This window comes from Callorhinus ursinus, unplaced genomic scaffold, assembly GCF_003265705.2.
Source record: "Callorhinus ursinus isolate GAN/ISIS: 27379988/994484 unplaced genomic scaffold, GSC_fseal_2.0 scaffold41, whole genome shotgun sequence".
Taxonomy (NCBI): domain Eukaryota; kingdom Metazoa; phylum Chordata; class Mammalia; order Carnivora; family Otariidae; genus Callorhinus; species Callorhinus ursinus.
In genome coordinates, this window is record NW_027397103.1 from 1124657 (window position 1) to 1146042 (window position 21386).

General features: G+C 47.8%; 2 protein-coding genes across 5 annotated transcripts in view; one reads left to right on the plus strand and one right to left on the minus strand.

The window, feature by feature from the left end:
• Positions 1-6593: 6593 nt before the first annotated feature.
• ISCU (iron-sulfur cluster assembly enzyme) lies at positions 6594-13669 on the minus strand. The gene is made up of 5 exons (XM_025889367.2): positions 13474-13669; positions 11597-11710; positions 10610-10720; positions 8615-8693; positions 6594-7136 (listed from the first exon to the last, which is right to left on the minus strand). Exons 1-5 carry the CDS (start codon positions 13585-13587, stop codon positions 7051-7053), a joined length of 504 nt encoding a protein of 167 aa, XP_025745152.1. The 5' UTR covers positions 13588-13669; the 3' UTR covers positions 6594-7050.
• Positions 13670-14448: 779 nt separating this feature from the next.
• Positions 14449-21386, plus strand: part of SART3 (spliceosome associated factor 3, U4/U6 recycling protein) — a 37235-nt gene continuing 30297 nt past the window's right edge. For 3 of the 4 annotated variants that reach the window (XR_003211646.2, XR_003211645.2, XM_025889318.2), the window contains exon 1: positions 14449-15343. Coding sequence is in view for 2 of the 4 variants with exons in the window: in XM_025889318.2 (XP_025745103.1) it covers positions 15029-15343 (315 nt within the window). In the remaining 2 variants the exon portion in view is untranslated. The remainder of the gene's footprint in view (positions 15344-21386) is intronic. The other variant, XM_025889319.2, reaches the window with a different exon arrangement.

Here is a 21386-nt window from a genome sequence, read left to right on the forward strand (position 1 = left end):
ATGATGGGGATGGTGGTGATGATGGGGATGGTGGTGATGATGGTGATGATGGGGATGGTGGTGATGATGGTGATGATGGGGATGGTGGTGATGATGGGGATGGTGGTGATGATGGGGATGGTGGTGATGATGGTGATGATGGGGATGACAAAGATGGTGGTAGTGATGATGGAGATCATGGTGATGATGATGGGGATGGTGGTGATGTTGAAGGGTGATGCTGATGATGACAGTGGTGGTGGTGGGGGTGATGGTGAAGGTGATGACAGTTAACATTTATTGAGTGCTTACTACATGCCTAGTTCTGGGTTCTTTTTAACTTGACCTATGATAATCCATTCAATCCTCACAATAATCCTATGACTTAGGAGCCAGTTTTCTGCTGAATTTTTCAGAAAGGGAAGTCAAGGCTCAGAGCGGTTCGATACCTGCTTAAGGTCACAAGCAGGGATCATGGCAGAGCTGGGATCAGAACCCAAGTCCCCAGGTCCCCATCCAGGGCTGCTCCCTAAGGCCCTTTTGTCCCGCCAGCGACCCAGGACTGCGTATGGTGGGGAGATGTTTGGGCAGAGGGGGGTGCAGCCCAATTTCCCCACTGGGGCTTCCTGCAACCCATTGGCCCGAGGTACTGGGGGCAGGATGCAAGGCCCCTGAACCTTCTTTGGCACCAGCAGCTCTAGGCCAGTAATAGTTGTCCTCACCCTGGGGGCCTTTTGGAGTTATTCTGGGAGCTGGGCTTCTCTGAGGTGAGACCAGGAGCTGGAGTTTTCCCAAGATAGCTGGGCGGGGAGGGTGGTGGTGGTATCTGAGGCTGGACCTGGGGGAGAGCCATGCCCTGTGGTTGGCCAAGCACGGTGGAGGGAGCTTGCCCAGCAAGCCGTGTATGACGGAAGTCACAGCTGTGTGTGTCCTGCACCAGGGCAGCCAGACCAGGGCTCTGCAGCATTTTGAAGGCCTTACTGTGAGGGCCGCTCTGGTGGCGAAGACATCATAGGTTGAAAACTTCGAGGTTCTAGTATTTTAAAATGAGTAACAGTAGCAGCAACGTAGAAGTAAGAGTAACTGCAGTTACTAGGCGTAATGGTCATAATAACACCAGTGCCAACAGTAATCAGGGCAGGGGAGGGAATGGAGTAGAGAAGCAGCAAGCAGAGTGCCAGGACTCTGGATCCGACAGCCTTGGGTTCGAATTCCGCCTCTGTCGCTTCCGAGCTGTGTGGTCTTGGACAGGTCACTTCACCTTTTAGTTTCTTCATCCGTAAAATGGGATAATAATAGCCTTTGAGGCTTCCTGGGAGGAGTCCATGAGCTCCTCTGTATCAACACCGAGCAACTGTGCCTGGCAGGTGGTCAGGGCTGAGCTGTTGCGCGTGATCATAACCGGCACCATGACAACGAGCTCTATGTATCATGTGCTTTATTGCATTGTCTCATTTAACTGTCAAGTCAACTTGACTGCATAGGTACTGTTTTCATTCCCATCTTGCAGATGAATAAGCTGAGGCTCAGGGTGCTTGAAGTCCCTTGTTCAGGGTTACCCAGTGGCAGCTGGTGTTTGAACCAATCTTTCTGATTCCAGTGCTCCCAGCTCACTCTGCTTTGCCCTGCTGGTGCCTCCCTGTGTGGGGACTCCCTTTTCTGGGGGTGGGGGGAGTGGCTTTTTGAGGGTTGGCTGAGAAAGCCAGCAGATAGGCCAGAAAGAGCCATTGATGAGGAATGTACTCTACATCCATCTTCTGGTTGGGGCTGGAGCTCGTCTGCAGGGGTCCCCCTCACTCTACCGAGACTCAGTGGGACCTAGAACTATTCTGTCCTGCCATGAGGATGGACACAGAGCCTGCACTCCTGCCTCAAGTTCAAGGAGCCTCAGTTATCAAGAGGCACCTCTCATTTGTTTGGCATTCATTCATGAGAGAGAGAGAGAGCACTGAGCAAGGGGAAGGAGCAGAGGGAGAGGGAGCAGACTCCCCGCTGAGCAGGGAGCCTGATGCGGGACTCGATCCCAGGACCGCGAGACCATGGCCTGACCTGAAGGCAGACGCTTAACCGACTGAGCCACCCAGGGACCCCTCATTTGTTTGGCTTTTAAGGAAGACTCCAGGATAGGGAGAGCTAGTTTTAACAGGACATGCTTAATGTGAGGATCTAACACTGTGCATTCTGATGTGGTCCCAAGTGGCCAAAATCTGGGCACAACATCTAGGAAAGGTTAAATTAGAGACATGGTCGTGGTTGTGGTGTGGTGCTTTGAACAGGGTGGGAGGGGGATAGAGGGCCTCAGCAGAGTGCTAACCTGCTGCTTCCTAGCTGTGTCATCTGGGGCAAGGCATTTCACCATTCTGAGCCTGTTTCTCCATCCGTCCGTCTGTCCGTCCGTCCGTCCATCCATTGTGCATCTATGTATCCATCCACCCACTAACCCACCCATCCACCCACATATCCGTGCATCCATTCATCTACCCACCCATCCACTCCCACAGTCTCCATCCACCCACCCATCCACTGACCCGCCCATCCATCTCTCCACTTACCCACGAATCCGTCCATCTACGCACCAATCCATGCATGCATATATCCGTCCGTCCATCCGTCCATCCACTCAATAGGCATTCAGGGAGTCCCCTAATAAGAACTGTACCAGATGCTGGGTCCCCTAATTAAGACATTGCCATGAAAATGAGGTTCACAATCATCAAAAGAAAACTAAATTATGGACCTTCATACATGGAATGGTGTGCAGCTGTTAAGAATGTGGCAGGTCTATGGGAACGGATAGGGAATGGCCTTCAGAAATATGGCCAAAAGGAAAATAAACATGGCAGAAGCATGTATAGTGTTACCACCTGTGTAAAAAAGAAGTAACAGAACGGTCTATTTAAACACATGTATACTTGGATTTGCCTAGAGAATTTCTGGAAGGACACCTAAGAAACGAGTATCAGAGACTGCCTCTGCGGAAGGAGACTGGGGAATTAGGGATGGCAAGGACACTTACATAGCACTCTGCCATTTCAGGGTGTTTGAATTCTTTTCTTGTAGCACGTTACCTATTTAAAACTAAAAAAAAAAAAAAAGACTCAGTGTCTGCATAATGATATGGAAAGACAAGAGAACAGCAAATTACAATGCTGTCCATGACACATACGTGATTAAGAAGTATAGGGGGCTGTGGAAGGAGAAAGCGGCACCGAGCTCAGCCTGGGACAATCTAGAAGGCTTCCCAGAAGAGGTGATGCCCGAGATGAGGCTCCCAGGCTGAGTGGAGGTTAAGGGAAGACATTTGGCAAGGGCATTCCTGGCAGAAGGAATAGCAAGCGGAAGGCCTAGTGGTAAGGTTCGGCATCCTGGAGCAAATCCATCGATGTGGTAGGAAAAGTTTGGACAACTGGGAGCCGTGGACGAGGTCACTTTTGTTTAGGGAGACCCCTCTGGCAGCCACGTGCAAAGTGGATCCCAGCAGTGAGGCTGGAGGCAGGGAGACCGGTGGGGAAGCCGGGGGAGAAGAGGAAGGTCTAGACTGAGGCAGACGCTGAGGGGCAGAGAGGAGGGGACTCAGGAGCTCTTTTGGAGATGGGAAGTGACACCTCATCACAGGGCCGTGTGCAGCCACTGAAATCATTTTAGCAAATTGACTTGCAGAGTGCACCGTGGTCTCACCCATGGGTGCACACTGGAAGCTCCTGGGGAGCTTTAAAAACACCAGTGCCCGGGCCCCACCTCCAGGACATGAGATTTAATGAGGCGCTGGGGTTAAACCGGGCTCCCAGACGACTCTGATGTGCAGCCAGGTCAGGACCATGAAGCTCGGTGGTGAGGTGGTCAAATGAATGGATTGGGGCTCATCCTGTGTTGGTGTACCATCTCCATGTGAAGGCTCAAGGCTCAGGTGAGCCTCCGGTGTGCGGTCGGTCGGAATCTTTGGTGTGTTCTCCCAAAAGCAAACCAAGAAGTGTGGGCTTTGGCTTAAGTCAGTTTAAATAATGTCCACCTCAGAGGGTTGTCACAAGAAGGAACAGAATACCAGTGTAAGGGCCTGGCATGGGGCTTGGGTGCAGGATACACTCTTGAAACGTCTACATCCACATCTCCCTGCCGAAGTTTGACTCAGAGGTGCTCAGATCTACTTTAAGCTCATTGAAGGGTAAACGACGCCCTCGTGTGGTTAAAACTAGATTTGTCTGGGCAAAGCGGGGTGAGGGGGAGATCTTGAATTTAAGTCACAAAAATTCCTTTCTTTTAGCTGCACAACCATGTATTTTGAGGTTTGGACTGTTCTGGTAATGTTGCCCGAGCTGTTTGTGAGCGGTCTGTGATGTGCAGAATTCTGGTTCAACCCTCAGGAGGATGCTAACCCCAGGCAGAGAGGTCTCATTTTTTAAATTACAAAGAAAAGCGGTGGGGGAATTGCAGTGTCGCCATATATAATGAAGAAGGGAATGAGACCAGCTTAGCCTAGAGGGATTGTGAATTAAATAGTAGAATGTGCCACACAGGACAATTTGACATGACTCCACCCAGAGGCCCTAATTGGAGATTCTTATGAGGCCCTGTTCTGTGGCCCTTTCCACAGGCTGTTGAGGGAATGGCTCTTTGAAGTTCCGGACTCAGGACTTCTCCAGGACTCAGAGGACTTTTTGCTTTTTCTTTTTCTTTTCTTTTCTTTCTTTCTTTTTTTTTTTTTTTTAAACAAAGGAGGTATATTTAAGAGAAGAGACAGCCAGCCCATGCCTGGACAAAAAACCACCATCGGAAAACACACATCTTACTTTTGAAGAGTTGAAGGAGATTTGAGATGGTTAGCTGGTACTTTAAGATATTTTTGCTAGAAAATGGGGCCTCCTTTAAGTGGGACTTGGTTGATGCAAGACCATGGGTACCTTGCAGAATGATACCCACAACCCTGGGGGACAGATGGGGTCAGGAGGCACGGTGGGTAGAAGGTTAGGCATGCAGAGGCCAGGGGTGGATGTTCCTTAAAGCTCACGTCACTGTACCTGGAGAGACAGTTCAGAGTGAACTACTCAAGTCGCACACCTGTGCAGGGCAGGACGGGAGAATGGACAAAAGCAGTTTCTTCCCTGTGGCCTGGCTCCCCCGCTACCCAGAACCATCCAGGCAGCCATCAGAAGTCACAGGCATTAGAATCACCTGTAGGGACCTAAGCCAAAAATCCCGGGCCTAGAAATCTCCATTTTCAACTCATCCCTTAGGTGTTTTGTTTGTTTGTTTGTTTTTAATCATACTGTTACAGCCTTTAATGTATGAAATCTGAATCCCATCAGTGATATATATGTACCTAGATAAACTTCTTGGGTCAAAGTTGTAGCTAAATTCATTTTTAAGTTTAGGGTTCCAAGCAGCTGGACCAGTTCTCTAAAACCTCAACAGCCTTTCCTCCCAATGAGAGGAACAACGACCTGTGCTAATTCCATCACAATATTCATCACACTGGATTTTAACTACCAGCTTATCACTCTTGCACTAGATTGGGGGCCCCTTGAGAGCTGACGGGCACATTCATTTGCTATGAAGTAGGTACCAAATTGTTTGCTACATGAGTAATATACGTTTCTGTTCAAATTGTATATATTTATCCATAATTACTGAGTATTAATCTCCAAATATTCTCTAATCTGATTGAAAATCCTCACAAAGAAACTGACACCAAGGCTTCTGATGTAGCCTGTGCTAAATCATTTTTAAGACTTGTAGCTGAGGCATTTTAGTATAAAAAGCTGGTACCTCTATACGCAAACTAGTAAGAACTTCAAATTCATCATCTGTTCTTTTAGCTTCGCCTTCTAGAAAAATCTTCAGCTTTATCCATTCTGGCTGGTATGTTCGGAGATCCTCCAGTCTGGGTGACTTTAAAAGCATCATTCGTAGGTGAGCAGCTCGGCTTTCTCTTTTAGTGGTGGTAGTAGGCCTTTATGCCTGTGTTCGTGTTGCTTCCCATTTTGTTATTTGGGGTCCAGACCCACCTCTGCGGTGGCCACTACTGAAGGCAGATTTTGGTAGACTTTGAAAAGCTTGTTTTGCCAGAGGCTCCACGTGCTTCGGGGCTTGCAAGACGTAAGGTTCTGCAAATTCCCCCGCGCCAGAGGGCGGTCCAGCTGCTACCATGGCCGTGGCCCTGGCTTGGCCTCGCTACCCTGAGAGCGCACTTCATCCCAGCCCGGGGGCCACCAACTCCACCCCTCTACCGGAAGGTGACAAGGCCACCACCACAGACACAGGCGCTCCCCCCTCCCTAGCTGCTCTGTAGCTTTAGGGGATTGGCAGAGCCAGTGTTTCTCAGGTTTTAGCATTTCACAATCCAGTGAAATTACAAAAAGATTCTTCTGGACTCCTGTTGATCTGACAATCTATTTTGTAAAGTACAACGAAGAGATGGCTCTCTCCTTTCACCTTTGCCCCCATTCCATAAAACGTGACACACATCTGGCTGGCTCTGTCCATGGTCTTTACTGTCCAGTTTGCTCAGAAAGGTGCGCACATCATCATGGTCCAGCACCTGGGAGCCTCAAGGGGCTATGGGCAGAACCCTGGGGTGAATGAGGGATCCAAGAGGCAAAGCTTATCAGAGAAAAACATGGTTTTACATTCTTTTATTCTATATATATATGCAATATATTTATATATATATGCAAATCTCTTTTATGTACAATAATTGGTTCTATCAAATAATCATACCATGGCCTTCTATTGGTAATCTTCACCAAGATAGTTTTAGGTGAAATTAATATTTGCGCACTTCGTGGACTACCACACTTGAGCCTTCGTGACGAATTTCAGTTTTGAGGCCATGCATCCAAGTCAAAATATACACAAACAGGGTTAAGGCGCTAAGAGTGGGCTGAAAGAAAGCACAGGACTTGAAACGAGTAAACTGTGTATTTTGCTTGCATGGCAGCCCCCAGGTGACCACCAAGCGCTGTGCGTGTCTCAGAGCTCCTTTACTATAGCATGGGGGGCTTTTGAACATCTGTAGTGATTGCGCAGTGGGTGGACAGACAGCAGGTCTGACCTGCTGGAAGCTTTGCTGAGGGCTCATTTCTTCTCCGCCTCTCCTTTCTTGGGTTCTTGTTTCAGTTTGTAATCCGCTAGGGCAGCCTTGATTGCATCTTCGGCCAGCACTGGAAGGAGCACAAGGAAAGACAGTTCGTAGACGGTACAGAGAGGGTCTTGGGAATCGCATCTTTAAGAACTGGAGGGCAGCGGTGCTGGGAAGGGCTTACCAGAGCCCCCTGGCCATGGTGCTGGGGGTCAGGAGCAGGCCTGGGAAGCCAGCCGTTTCCTGAGCCCGATTACTCCTGCCCGTGGCTTAGGAGGCAGACTAGGGTTTAAATACCTGGGATTCTAGGCTAGTCCCTCAGCCTCCTGGAATCCCCTTTCTGTTCTATAAAACTGGGACATTCTTTCCTTGCCAGGATAGTGTGAGGATAATAAAGTGACATGTCGGAAGGCCACAAGAGTGGTTAGTTAGTTCTCATCTGCTCACACGGAAGTCAGGAATACATGAAGTGAATGCTATTTAAGCTGCCATAACATAGGTCATGCCACTTTGTTGACAGGTGGCATCTGCCACATCCTCCTTAGGGATCCCAAATTTGAAAACTCTTACTTTGGAGTCAATATTAAAATGAGGCTATGTGGGAAAATAAAAGTAAGCAAGTGGCAGAGAGCAGTAGCTAAAGGCTGCAGTGCCCAAGAAGGCCAAATGAAAAGGCTGGGGGTTTCTGAAAATGTTGACAAGCTATGACCTTTATTCCTGGGTACTTGGAATCCCAGCTCAGGTGGAAAGAACTTGGGTCTTAGCAGACTTCCTGACAACTGTGTTAGCACGTCCCTGCCCCTCAGTACCCCTGTGAGTCTTACTCTGGCAAGAGGCCTGGCTCTCTGCTGATTTTTAACTAATTTGGTCAGTAAGTTAAGGCTACTGTTTCTCATTCCCTCCTTCCCCTAGAAGGTTGAGAGAAGGTGGAAAAAGCTTTAGATTTAAGACAGAGACTGAACTGGAAAGCCAAGTGTAAGTCTTAAGGCATCTGGGCTTTCTCTTAGGACAGTGTACAGGGGACTGTTGCACAACGGGGCTTAGTCATTCCGTACACATGGAGGCAGACTGTATACACAGTAACAGCACCTGGGAAGGAAGTGGTAACACATGAGACAGATTATGGCAGAAGCTGAATTTTCTCCTTTACTCGTCCAAACTTGTCTCCCAACAGGGTGGGAACAGCACAGATTCTGGAATCAAAGATTGGGGTGTAGGGCCTGGCTTTCCCACTTAGAAGCCATGTGACTGGCGTGCTTTAAGCTGAGCCCTGCTTTCCCGGTAAGAGGGAGAGATGATGACGCCGTCTGTGGACTAGAGGACAATTCTGAGGCTTAGAAAAGATACCACAAAGTGCTCGACTGACGCCCAGCACACACCACCTCCTGTAAGACCCTCCTGGAGATAGGTTGTGAGACCCGGGGGCTTTAACCATCTGAGGGTTATGGACTCTGTAACCAAAACGGACTCGCCATTACTCTGCACAAATGCCAGTTGATGCCATTACAAAACTAACTCCCAACTGTGCAAGCGCGTTGGCATTATGGAGCAGAGACTTACTGGAGCAGTGCAGTTTCACAGGGGGAAGACACAGCTCCTTGGCGATGTCCGTGTTCTTGATGGTCAAGGCTTCCTCCACCTGAGAGGCATATGTGAGAGAAGAGTAGTTTTAGTCTAGCTTGAGGAACAGGCAATAAAAAAGGAAGGCCATAGAGGCCCTGACGACAAGGTGGTGGGGGATGACTTTCCATTTAACAACCCCAAAGGACGCTCACTCGTGCGTCAAGGCTGCAGCTGGGGGGGTCCAGTATGGAGTATACACATTCCACCAGTTGGCTGGGTAAGCAAGGCCAGCAGAGACACTTCTACAAGCCAGCCAGTGAGACGTCTCTTAGGGGTCTGCTTGAGGCCAGCGACAGGAGTCTCTCTTTAAATTTAAAAGCAGTGGTTTCCTATTCTGGTTTTGTGAGTATCAGCTTCACTGATGTCCTTCTACCAAATGTTTAGAATAAATCCCTTCAACTAGAAGTGCTGACTGGTGTCAGGGCGGTCAGAGAGATGGCAAGTAGGCCAGTGGCACTCCAGCACTTGGCAGTGGCACAGACCGGTCTTGGGATCATCCTCTGCCCAAAAGAGAATCTATCTGGTTGAAACAGACCAAAAAGGATGCCTGAGTTTGCTCAAGTGCCCAAGGGCATGGGAGGCAGATGCACGTGGAATGGAGCCCTGCTGCTGCCTTAAGGAGAGCCGGGGTTCCCCATCTGTCCCCCAGTTTCCCAATTCCGCTGACTTCAAGGGTAAGGCTTCATGTTCTGTTCCTAGTAACTCAGATGGGAGGACCTCAAGGTCAAAGAAAGGCCCTCTTCCTCCACTTTCTGATCACAACTCAAAGGCCAGATTCTGGGAGCACAGGTACCTTGTCTCACTTGCCCTTTTCCCTGAGAACAGGTCTTAACAGATCACTTCAGAGGCACCTCCTCCAAATCAGGTTAGGTCTGTGCTCGCCAGAGAAGCTCGCCGGCCAGAAGGCCCAGAGCCACAGGAAGCAGGGGCCACAAGGCATTGCTGTAGAGCTGCCCAGCTCCGCAAGCACACACCTCCGTGACTCAGCTCCTGAACTTGGTCCCTTGGGGCTGCAAAGATAAGCAGCCCTGTATTTTGGCTTTTCCGAGAAGTTTTAATGACTGGATTTTGGAAACTCCAGCTCTTCACTGGGTTTGGGACCTTCTACCTCTGCAGCTGCTGGGAAAGAGGCTTTGGCAGAAAAAAGAACAGAAAAGATGCTCCAGCTCCTCTCATTTCCACCCTCAGAGGGCCTGCCAACGAGCCACCTGGATCATTGTTCTGGTTTATTTGTTCACTTTGCCTCCATCTTTGCTGTTTTTGATTCTTTAATCCCTCTTTTAGCACAGGCTAGTTATTTCATGAATCCTTACAAGCCACCTGCAATCCTTCCTGAAACATGATGGAAGGAAATAAATAAGAACACAAACCACAATACAGCCTCTCCCACCCTTAGACTCCTAAGAAATTTTAATCAGCAAACTTGGAGAAAGCCATAGATTTCTTTGTAGAGAGGGAGAGGTGAAGATTATTTTCTATTTAATTAAAATCAAAACTAAACAGAGGTGCCTGGGTGTTTCAGTCGGTTAAGCACCCAACTCTTGATTTTGGCTCAGTCACCATCTCAAGGTTATGAGATTGAGTCCTGCCTTGGGCTCTGTACTGGGTGTGGAGCCTGCTTCTGACTCTCTCCCTCTGCCCCTCCTCCTCCTCCTCCTCCTCTAAAAATAAAAAACAAAAAAACCCTAAACAAAACACCACCCAAACCCCCAAATAAAAATGATCGACAAAAACCTCCAAAATAAGAAACACTTAACAAAATTATCCATAATCCCCAATGTAGAGAATTTAATCAAAACCTGAGGAGAAATTTAAAAAATTCTTAGAATATTTTGAAAAAAATCAGCCCCCCATAACTAGACCCTTCCCTTAACTCAGAGGCAGGTTTGTCAGGAATGTGATTCAATTCTGTCAATCTGCAAGCAACCTTACCGTCTTCCCCTTTACCCATTCAGTGGCTAACGAGCTGGAGGCAATAGCAGACCCACAGCCAAATGTCTTAAACCTGGCGTCCACAATCTTCCCCTCTTCATCCACTTGAATCTAGAAAAGAGAGAGGAGTTAAGCAGTGGTTCCTGGGCTGCCCTGTAGAACCTGCATTTATGGGGTTCATTGGGGCTCTCCCCAAGGGCTCTGGTCTTGCTTTCCACATCCTAAGTTTTAACATTACTGAATTTGCTTTGTCACAAAGGGCTCGGTGATGAAGTGTTAAATGTAGGAATGATCATCAGAGTGATACAGGCCTACCTGGTAAAGATAAGCTGAAAGATATGCCCCCCCCTTTTATTTTGCAACACTAGTCTGCTTTTTGGCTATGAAGTTCTGCTCCTAGCTGCTCTGTCAATCTGCATCTTTAAATGCTGGGAGAGTCTGCAATAAAGGTCTCTGGTTAGTGCTTTTTAGTTTGGCATGAAATGACATCTAGTGGTTTCTCCTGCCTTGTTTTTGTTTTCCAAGATAGGCACGAAGACCTCTGGCAAGCTGCCTCCTCGCCACGATGAAGTAGATGTGGACAAAGCTACGGTTTACTCAAAGCACCAGTCACTACCTTTGTGTTGTTTCCAATTTGGGGGAGGCTTGACATGTGGCATTTCCTGTTTCACTGGGGATTGCTAACTGAATGGTTGTGGTTTTCCTTTGATCAGTAAAATTCACAAAACTTTCTACTTCGCTGAAGTTGAAATTTAAGCTGACAGTGAGTAGAAAAGCAACACCGGAAGAGGCCAGCACAGTGTACAAGAGAACTACGATTCAGTCTCTGCCCTAATAATTGTTAACTTCGAACCATGTCATCATCTCACAAAAATCCATACAGAGCCCAAATGGAAAGCTGTGCGAGCAAATGCTTTGTAAACAACGAAGCACTGTATGAGCAACGGGATCACTGTCATTACCATCAAAGATGAAAACCAGTGGTACCTGCAATTTCATTACATCACCACATGCCGGAGCCCCCACCAATCCAGTTCCAACATTTTTTGATGTCTTGTCAAGGGACCCCACGTTTCTAGGATTTTCATAATGATCAACAACCTGAAATGAGAAGGTTAAGAGAAATCTATGATCACCCTTTTTTGTTACTGGTCTCCCCAACCTGACGGTAAGCTCCCTGAAGTCAGCAAGCTGAACCTGGCAGGCAGCCACTAAGCATCATACTTCACCTGGGGAAGAAGGCTTACACTTATGTCAACAGGGCTTTATGACCCAATCTTTTTGTACCTCTTCTCCAACTACCTTCAGAGATTTTGAGTTATCGGAGAAAAATCAGCAAAGTCATGTCTTAAATCCATAGGTTTTTTTTTTTTTTTTTTAAGAATTTATTTGAGAGAGAGCAAGAGAGAAAGCACAAATGGGGGGGAGGGACAGAGAGAGAAAGAGAGAAGCAGACTCCCCACTGAGCTGGGAGCCCAACCTGGGGCTCTATTCTAGAACCCTGGGATCACGACCCCGGCTGAAGGCAGACGCTTAACTGACTGGGCCACCCAAGCGCCCCTCCACAGGGTTTTTGATCACAAATAATTGCCTGATCTTTACCACCTAAGTCACCAGATTTAGGCTCAAATAACATTTCTGGTATTTCCAAATAAATCCATCCTCAAAAGATGATTAGTATTAAGAATTTTAAAAATAAGTATGGTCCAGCAATCGAAGGATTTCCCGGAAGCCTCAAGGAGAATGTTACACGAGGAACAATGCTGTGGAATGTGTCCTTTCGTGTATGATAAAACAGTAACCGTCCTATTACTCGATTTCAAGGGCCGAAAATCACTCTGGGGGAGCAGCGCACCCTGGTGGCTAAAGGCTGCTAGCCCACGTTCGTCGAGCGTGTATGTCAACAAAACACATCCCTAGGCGGGGGAGGAGCGAAGTCCCAGGCCGACGCAGAAGCCAGAACAGAATAGTTATCTATTCAAACTGGCACACAGAGGGCTTTAATGTAATCTTGAGGCTTGTTTCTTAGTTAGTCTAAGGCTCCGGATCTTCCGGTCTCTTTTTACCCACTTATCCGACCACGGATTTTGACTCCAAGCCCAAGGACCTACAAGATAGTACTTCGTCTGGACTTTTTGCCCCATGTTGATTCTTTAGTTAGTCGTTTCCCAGTGGGAACTTTATGCCTTCGGAAGGCAAGGGCTGCAAACTATGCACCTATCCCTACTCCCCAACGCCTCCCCGCCCTCCGGCAAAAAAAAAAAAAGGACAAAATTAAAACATTATGACTGATGATTACGTGTCTGATTCCATTAGAGGCTGAGTTCCTACAACAGTAACTGCACCGTAAATGATCTCCATGTGCTGGGCACCATGCCGAGAAATCCAGAAACACTATCTCGTGTAGGGAAATGCTAAGAACCCCATTTTACAAATGGGGAAAACAGGTTCAATGCACAGCAGGGACTTGCCCAAGGTCATCTGGATAGGGCAATGGCCTCGCTGAAGCCGGAGCCCGCGCCAGTGTGCGTCTGTCCCTGGAGTCAGGCTGGCAGGTCATAACAGGGCCTTCTTTCCTGGGCTGTTGGGTTTGAGGCACGAAATCGTAGCCAGCGGCGGGGCCCACGCGCAGCGGTTAGTTTTATCTGCGCAGCGAAGGAAACCTAGTCCAGTCAGAGTCGAGTGAGGGGGTGGCCCCTACCCCCGCCGCAGTGGGGGGCTCCCAAGGCCGCTCACAACCCCACGGCCACTCGTCTCGAGATAGGGCCTCCGCTGAGCGCCGGCATACCTGGGTCCTTTACGCGGTACTCGCCCCCCGCCCCCTTGCCTGTGCGGGTCCCGCGCATCCCCTCATCTGCCGCTACCTTCTTGTGATAGAGCCGGGCCGGAGCCGACAGTTCCCGGACAGGCAGGCGCGGGCTCCGCAGCAGCAGGGCCGACACCGCCCGCCTCAAACGGCCTCCTCCAGCCGCCGCCATTTTCCGGGCTTGCGCAGGCGCAGGCCGAGTGCGAGCCGGAGGAGAGGAACGCGCCCGCGAGTCGGCTCTCGGCTTGGAGCGCGCACCCTTTTACGTCACCGCGACTTCGCGCCTGCGCCCTTCCCCTCCGTGCGCGCGTCTGCCTTAGGTCCCTGTCTTGACCACGCCCCTCCGGGGTGGGCGGGACGCTGAACTAAAAGACTGAAGTTGGAGGGTTTGTTCGGAGTGCAGGATTTGGATTTGAGGGGGCCTCAGGCAGGAGTGGGGACCCAAGGTTGCGTTCACAGAGCCCACCGCCAGAATGCGGCATAGTGGGTCAACCAGTCTACTTTTCTCAACCCGATTTTGCAGCTTAGGAAGTTGAGGGTCAGAGAGGTTTAGTAACTTGTCCACGTCTGTCCCAGACCAGACTGATTTGGGACTTAAGGAAGGACAATCCTGAGTTAGAATCCGGTTTCTGCTCCTTCCTGGCTGTGTGGCCCTAGGCGAATGACATCATCTCTTTAAGCCTTGATCCTCGCTTTTGTACTAATTCAAGGACAATTCATTGAGCAAGTGTCATGTGTCAAGGTGCTATACTAGGCTTTGGGGATCCAACAGAAAGAAAAACACTAATTCCTTACATGACTAACCTTGCTAATGAGGGGAAAAGGCAACAAATAAACAATATTTTCCTACCTCAAAAATGGGAGCGTAACTGAGGAAACGAACAGGCCATACCCCGATTTTTTTTTGAAGTATGTATGTATATGTCTGCATGTATTTCTTTTTATAAAGCAGCAAACTGACATATTTATATGACAATGCCTGGAAATGAAGAGTTTCCAAACGCTTAGTAATGAAATTTATTAATATTGGTTCGCAGAATATGATTTTATAAAAAGCAGAAAACACACCTGTATTTAACACTTACTTAGGCACCAGGTATTACATAAAGGGGAAGAGTCTTTTTGGGAACTAGGTTTTTCTCGGGAATGGTGCAATCGATCCTTCCCCGGGGACTTAAAGAGTTTTCTCTGCGTTTGAGGCTCAGTTGCTGGGGAGACTGAACCACGCGCCAGGTCGTGTTAGGCGCTAAGGAAGGCATTCATTCCGATTCCTTTTGACCTTCTCAAGATGGTGCCAAACCCTTCACTTCAGTCATCACTCCCTGACTTCCTCTACGGCCTCCACTTCCTGTGCAAAGACCCAACATCTGTCCGAAGTTGCGACGGAACACATGCCGTGTTGGGGTGTTCTTATTCTGAGAGAACTTTTACACCTATGTAAAAGCAATACGAAGTTTCATGCATTCCGAGATTTTTCCGCCATTCGAGGCTCGCAGTTTCTCCTTCGGTAGTAGGGAGAGCGGGGGTTTGATCAGGCGCACGCCGCGGGCAGCTTCTATTTCAGCGGGTCTTCGGCGGCCGCGAGAAGACCCGGGAGTCACTGGAAGCGCAAGATGGCGACGGCGGCCGCAACATCGACTTCAGAAACGGAGGCTGAGCCCAAGGCCGGGCCCACCGCAGAGGGCGAGGAGGATGACGTTAAGACGGCTAGGACGAGGAGGAAGGTGTTATCGCGGGCCGTGGCCGCTGCGACGTACAAGGCCGTGGAGCCCGGGTGGGACCAGCCGGAGGAAGGTGTGAGTGAGAGCGATGGGGACGAGGAGTACGCCATGGCTTCCTCCGCGGAGAGCTCCCCCGGGGAGTACGAATGGGAGTATGACGAAGAGGAGGAGAAGAACCAGCTGGAAATCGAGCGGCTGGAGGAGCAGGTGCGTCTGGGGCTGGGCGGCGGGCTCTTTTCATCAGGTTCCCAGGCCCCGGCCCTTCTCCCCGGTCTCCGGCGATAATAAAGCCGCCAAGGCCGCAGAACCGCTATTAATCACCGGGCGCTTTGCAAGCGTTATCCCATTGAACGCGCTTGCAGCGAGCGACCCGGGGAAGGAAATAGTGTATTCCCCGTTTTACGGGAGGAAATCGAGCCTCCTCGTGGAGGGAATTCTGTAGCTGAGGGTTACACTTCTGCAAGTGGCGAACCAGGCCTTGAACTCGGAAACGACTCCAGAGCTCCCGCTCTTAACCACACCGTTAAACTATGGTCAGCAGTAGCAATAAAATTGTACTCCTCAGAGAGTGGGGTTTTTTCCTTTCTTTTCAGTAGCGATGGCCACAATGATGAACTACGGTGTGATAGACAAAGCAGTGACGATGCTGATAGAAACGGGACGGTAGAAATTTCAGCGTCTGGAGGCTAAGGCCCCAGTTGTAGTTAGTCCATGCTTGTGTGAGCTTAGGCACATTTCTTAACTTCTCTGAGCCTCCGCTTTCTCACCTGTAAATTGGGAGCAACAATTTCTGCATGATGTAGTCGTCGTAAGAGTAATTAATAGCCCGGTGCCCGGCAGCTCTTGGTACCGTGATCTCTAATTTGTAACTCCTGTGTAACCCAGGGTCTCAGTATTAGGATAATTTGAGAGGAGGTTAATAAAGGGACTGCTGTGTTTATTAAAGTGTGGTCAGAGAGATCAGAAGTGGAGGTGCAGTACCTCAGGGCTAGTGACAGCAGGACATTGTGTCCACGTTTAGGCCCGAAGAGATGAGGGGAGAAAACCGGCCAGTTTCTGAATAGTTGTGTGGAGAGGGCACCTGAGAGCAGGTGAGACCTTTGGTCAGGGGGTGCAGCCCCAGCTTCCCATCAGGGATTGGAGTGGGGGAAGAATACCCTGACCTGTTTTCCTCTCTCCAGACTTCTGCAGGTGCCCTTTGCGGGGCAAACCCTGCTGGAAGCAAGAGAGCCAGAGACCCCACGGATGTGGCCCACACAAGAGGACACAGAACAGGGGGAAGAGGGGGAAGTAGAATTGGGAGGGCAGGGCACCTGGGTGGCTCAGTCGGTTAAGCGTCTGCCTTTTGCTCAGGTCATGATCCCAGGGTTCTGGGATCGAGTCCTGCCTTGGGCTCCCTGCTCAGCGGGGAGCCTCTTCCCTCTACCCCTGCTCCCTGTGCTTACGTGCATTCGTTGTCTCTTCTCTCTCTCTCACTGTCTTGCAAAAATAAATAAAATCTTTAAAAAAAAAAAAAAAGAATTGGAAGGGCAAGCACATTCTCCTTTTAGCGATGAGGAAACAGGCTCAGAACAGATGATGAAATAATTTGCTCAAAGTCACTCACAAGGGGAATTGAATTTATCAGGGTTGTCTGTGGACCAAAAGCCACACTGATAGGAAGTCACTTAGTGATGTGAAGTTGTTAACCTGCGTTACTCACTTAACCTTGCTGGGTGTGAGATTCCTTATAATGTCATCTTTAGCAGTGATATTTTTGTTGTGAAATAGTGATGATATCCATCGGTATCGCTTGTTTCATTTGTCATCACATTTGAATGTCAGAGGAGCCCAGGTGGGGTAGGGAAGTGGTTACCTTTCCTGTTTTTTTAGAAATAGGTACGCCAGTGTTCACTCAGTGTTTTATTCATTCAGAAAATGCAGTGTAATAATAGGGTGCCAGGCTGATGATGTCCCTGTCCTGATGGAAATCTGTGCTTCTGACTTCTAGCCTTGGGCTTTTCCACGAGCCTTTAGCTCACTCTTCTGTGAGTCAGGGGAAATAAGGATTAGCTGTTTGAGCGGAAGGGGAAGCTTGGAAGCAGAAAGATTAAGTCCTTGGTGAGGGTAACCAGCTAGCGAGAGAGCAGGATGGGTCAGAGCAGAGGTCTCCTGGCTACTGGTGGCCTGCCCTACCTCAGGTCACAGAAGGTGGTTTGGACTCAGACGGTGACTACACAGTGATGTGAATTGAAGAGCCTCTGGCTCTATCAAGCTCATTGTCATGGGGTCTAGAGATTGATTTTTCCAATTTTTCCAAACCTCCCTCCTACCTCATCCTGATCCTGCTGTAACTGCTCTTATGGTGGAGTGTAATGTTGGAAAACTTTTAGGCCTGTGAGAAACTCAGCCTTGTCATATTTGCAAATTCCAGGTCTCTGAGTGTATTTTATGGAAATTTCAAGTTAGTTGCGGTGTCTGTCCATGTAACAAAAGCAAAGATTTCCCGTTATCTGTGTTTGTGTCCTGAAACGAAAAGTGGCACCTCATGGGCCTTATAAGTTATTCCAGCTCGCTGAACCTGCCGTGTCCTAGGTGGTTGAGAGTAGGGTTGTAACAGTGCCTCCCTCACAGGGCTGTTGTGGAGCTTAAGCGACCTGCCGCTTACAAAGCTCCTGGCAAATTTGACACATAGTAGGTGCTGTGCCATGGCCCGCTCTGTACATTCCCAGCCTTTCCGTGATTGCAGGGGTTGTGTCTTTTGGACCAGACCTTTTGTTGTTTCTTCACCACCGCTCCGGGTCTAGGTTGTGCTGTTAGGGGTCAGGAAATCAACACATCATTTTGTGCATTGATTTAAGCCGCCTCTTTCTTTAAATCTTCCTTTCTTATTGATGTTCTGAGACCAGAATAGACCAGTATATGTGCTCACTTGTCGGTGCTAAGCGAACTCTGTTGAAATGTCTTTTAAGTGCATCTCTGTGCATTTAATACACATACTTTTGGAGCACCTCTTCTTATATAGTGTCTTTATTATTTGGGCCTTCTTAGAAATCAGAAATTTAGACCAAAAGCCATCCTGGGAGGCAGTTTCTCTACTTCATTGACTTTTATACCTTTTTTTTTCTGACCTACAGATGGTATTCATGTAAGGGGCACTTGTATAGACATCAGTACACTAAGAGGACTTCCCACCCCCTTTCATGCTCCAGAACCACATTCAGACCCAAGTGAGTTGAGAGCAGTGGGTGACAGGGAGAGCTTCTGCCTCTTCTCTAACTAGAAAAGTACATTTTGGGCAAACTTCACTTCTTTAGTTAGTGTTACTCGGGTGCACACTTGACAGTCGGTTTTGAAACATTAGTGTGTCATGGCAGCCCGCTTGAGAAGCAAAGGTTTACTCCGGCTCCTTCCTGGTATAAAGGAGGAAGCTGAGAACCAGGGGTGAATAGAACGCTTGTGTCCTGACCTAGTCCAGTCCCTTTTCAACCCATCATGTAATCATGGGATGGGCTCAGCTTGTTCAGTTTTATATATCATGAGCAGGAGAACATTGCTAAAAGTCTTAAGATTAAAAAAAAAAAAATAGAGGTCAGACTCTTGCCTATTATTGAGTCTTTATTGTCTTTTTGCATGTGATTTGATAACATAAAATTTCACATCTGTAAATTGTGAAGTGTGGTGATGAAATAAACCCTACTTATGCCACCACTTGGTCTAAGAGTTAGAACTTGATCAGTAGTGTTGCACATACTTAATCAGCTTTGCCCTTTCTCCATGGCCCTGCCTCCCCTCCAAAAGCCCAGGTAACAACTTTCTTGAACTGGTGTGCTTCCTTTTCTTTTAAAACATGTATAGTTTTATCACCTACATATGTGTCCCTAAATAATATTTGCCCACTTTTGCTAATTTTTGAGCTTTTGGAAAGAGTATCATGCTACGTGTAATCTTTTGGGACTGCTTTCTACCCAGTAGTGCGTTTCTGGGATTCATCTTGTGTTCCTTGTAGCTGCAGTTCGTTCATTTTGTCTACTGTATATTTAGTACGCCATTGGGTGGGTGTCCCACCATTTATCGGTTCTTCTAGCATTTGGATTGCTCACAGTTTATTTTTATTTTATTTTATTTTATTTTTTGGTCCTGTTACCAGCAAGCTACAAGGAACATTGTTACTGTTGAAATGTGCTATTATTCAACATGTATAAAGATTTCTCTGAGTGTTTTTCAAGCTGGGGTCATGGTCATGGGTCATGATTCATTTTATTTGATTTTATTTATTTTTATTTTTTTAAGATTTTATTTATTTGACACAGCTAGAGAGGGAACACAAGCAGGGGGAGTGGGAGAGGGAGAAGCAGGCTCCCCACTGAGCAGGGAGCCTGATGCGGGCCTCAATCCCAGGACCCTGGGATCGCAACCCGAGCCGAAGGCAGACGCCCAACTGACTGAGCCATGCAGGCGCCCCATGAATTCATTTTAATAGACACAACCAGTGCCGCTCTGTTATATGTCTTCTGTCTGCGGGGCTTTTTCTTTTGTTCTGTTAGTTTGTCAATCCCGTGTCAATTCCACGGTCTAATTCGTTGTTACTGAGACTTGCTACCTGGTGAGACAAATCCTCCTCTGTATTTTAATGCAGTAGCTAGCGTCTAGATCATTGAGTACATTGTCAGAGTGTTAGTTGAATGAAGGAGAGGGAAATACTTAGTGCTGAAATGTTGTGGCGGATGTTGGAAGAGTAGACACTAGTGTTCATGTATAGACTTAAGGGAACCCTATACCCCAACTCATATGAAAGCTTTGAAAAAATTAAACTTTCTAATTTGAGAAAGTTGTAGATTTCCTTGCAGTTGTAAGGAATTCTACAGCGATCCTGTGTACGCTTTACTGGTTTCTCCCAACAGTAACCTTTTGTAAAACTGTAGTGTAATATCACCACCCAGATGTTGACGTTGATACAGTCAACACAGCAGTTCCGTCACCACAAGGGTCCTTCTTGTTGTCTCTTTATAGTTACAGTTCCTGACCTCTGGCGACCACTAATCTGTTCTCAATTTCTATAATTTTGTCATTTCAAGGATGTTATGTAAGTGGAATCATACAGTATGTAATCTTTTTAGATTAGCTTTTCCTATTCAGCATAATTCCCTTAAGATTCATCTGACTTTCGGGGCCCCTGGGTGGCTCAGTTGGTTAAGCCTCTGCCTTCAACTCAGGTCATGATCCCGGGGTCCTGGGATCCAGCCCCATGTAGGGCTCTCTGCTCAGTGGGGAGTCTGCTTCTCCCTTCGCCCCTGCTTATGCTCCCTTTCTCTCTCTCTCTTTCTCTCTGTCAAATAAATAAAATCTTAAAAAAAAAAAGTTAATCTAAGTGGGGTACTTGGTTTTCATTTCCTTTTTCTGTCTGAGTAGTATTCCACAGTGTGGGTGCCCCACGGTTACTTTAACCATTCACCATCGAAGGATGTCTGGGTTGTTTCCAGTTTGGGCTACTAAGAATAAAGCTGTTATGAACATTCGCATACAGGTTTTGTGGGAACATAGGTTTTACTTCTCTGGAAAAATACCCAAGGGTGCACTTGCTGGGTGATGTAATTGTGTGTTGAATTTTGTGAGAAACGGCCCAGCTGTTTTCCAGAGCTGCCATACACATTTTACATTCCCATCAGCAACATCAGCAATGTATGAGTGAGCCAGTTGGTTTTTTTTTTCCTCCATCTTCTCCAGCATTTGGTATTGTCACTATTTTTTATTTTAGTCATTCTGTTAGGTGTGTAATGATACCTTATTGTGGTTTTAACTTGCATTTCCCTGATAGTTAATGATGTTGACTACTATGTGCGTTTATTTGCTGTCTGTGTGTCCTCTTTGCATATGCCTGTTGGTTCATGTCTTTTACCCATTTTCTTTTCTTTTTTTTTTTTTTTTAAAGATTTTATTTATTTATTTGGGAGAGATATTTGAGAGAGAGAGAGAATGAGAGATAGAAAGCATGAGAAGGAAGAGGGTCAGAGGGAGAAGCAGACTCCCTGCTGAGCAGGGAGCCCGATGCGGGACTCGATCCCGGGACTCCAGGATCATGACCTGAGCCGAAGGCAGTCGCTTAACCAACTGAGCCACCCAGGCGCCCTCTTTTACCCATTTTCGAATTGAATTCTTTGACGTTGAGTTTGGAGTTGTATCTTTTAGATACTAGTCTTTTGCTGGATATGTGGTTTGTACGTATTTTTTTGAAGTCTTTAGCTTGTCTTTGCATCCTCAGTAGAGTCTT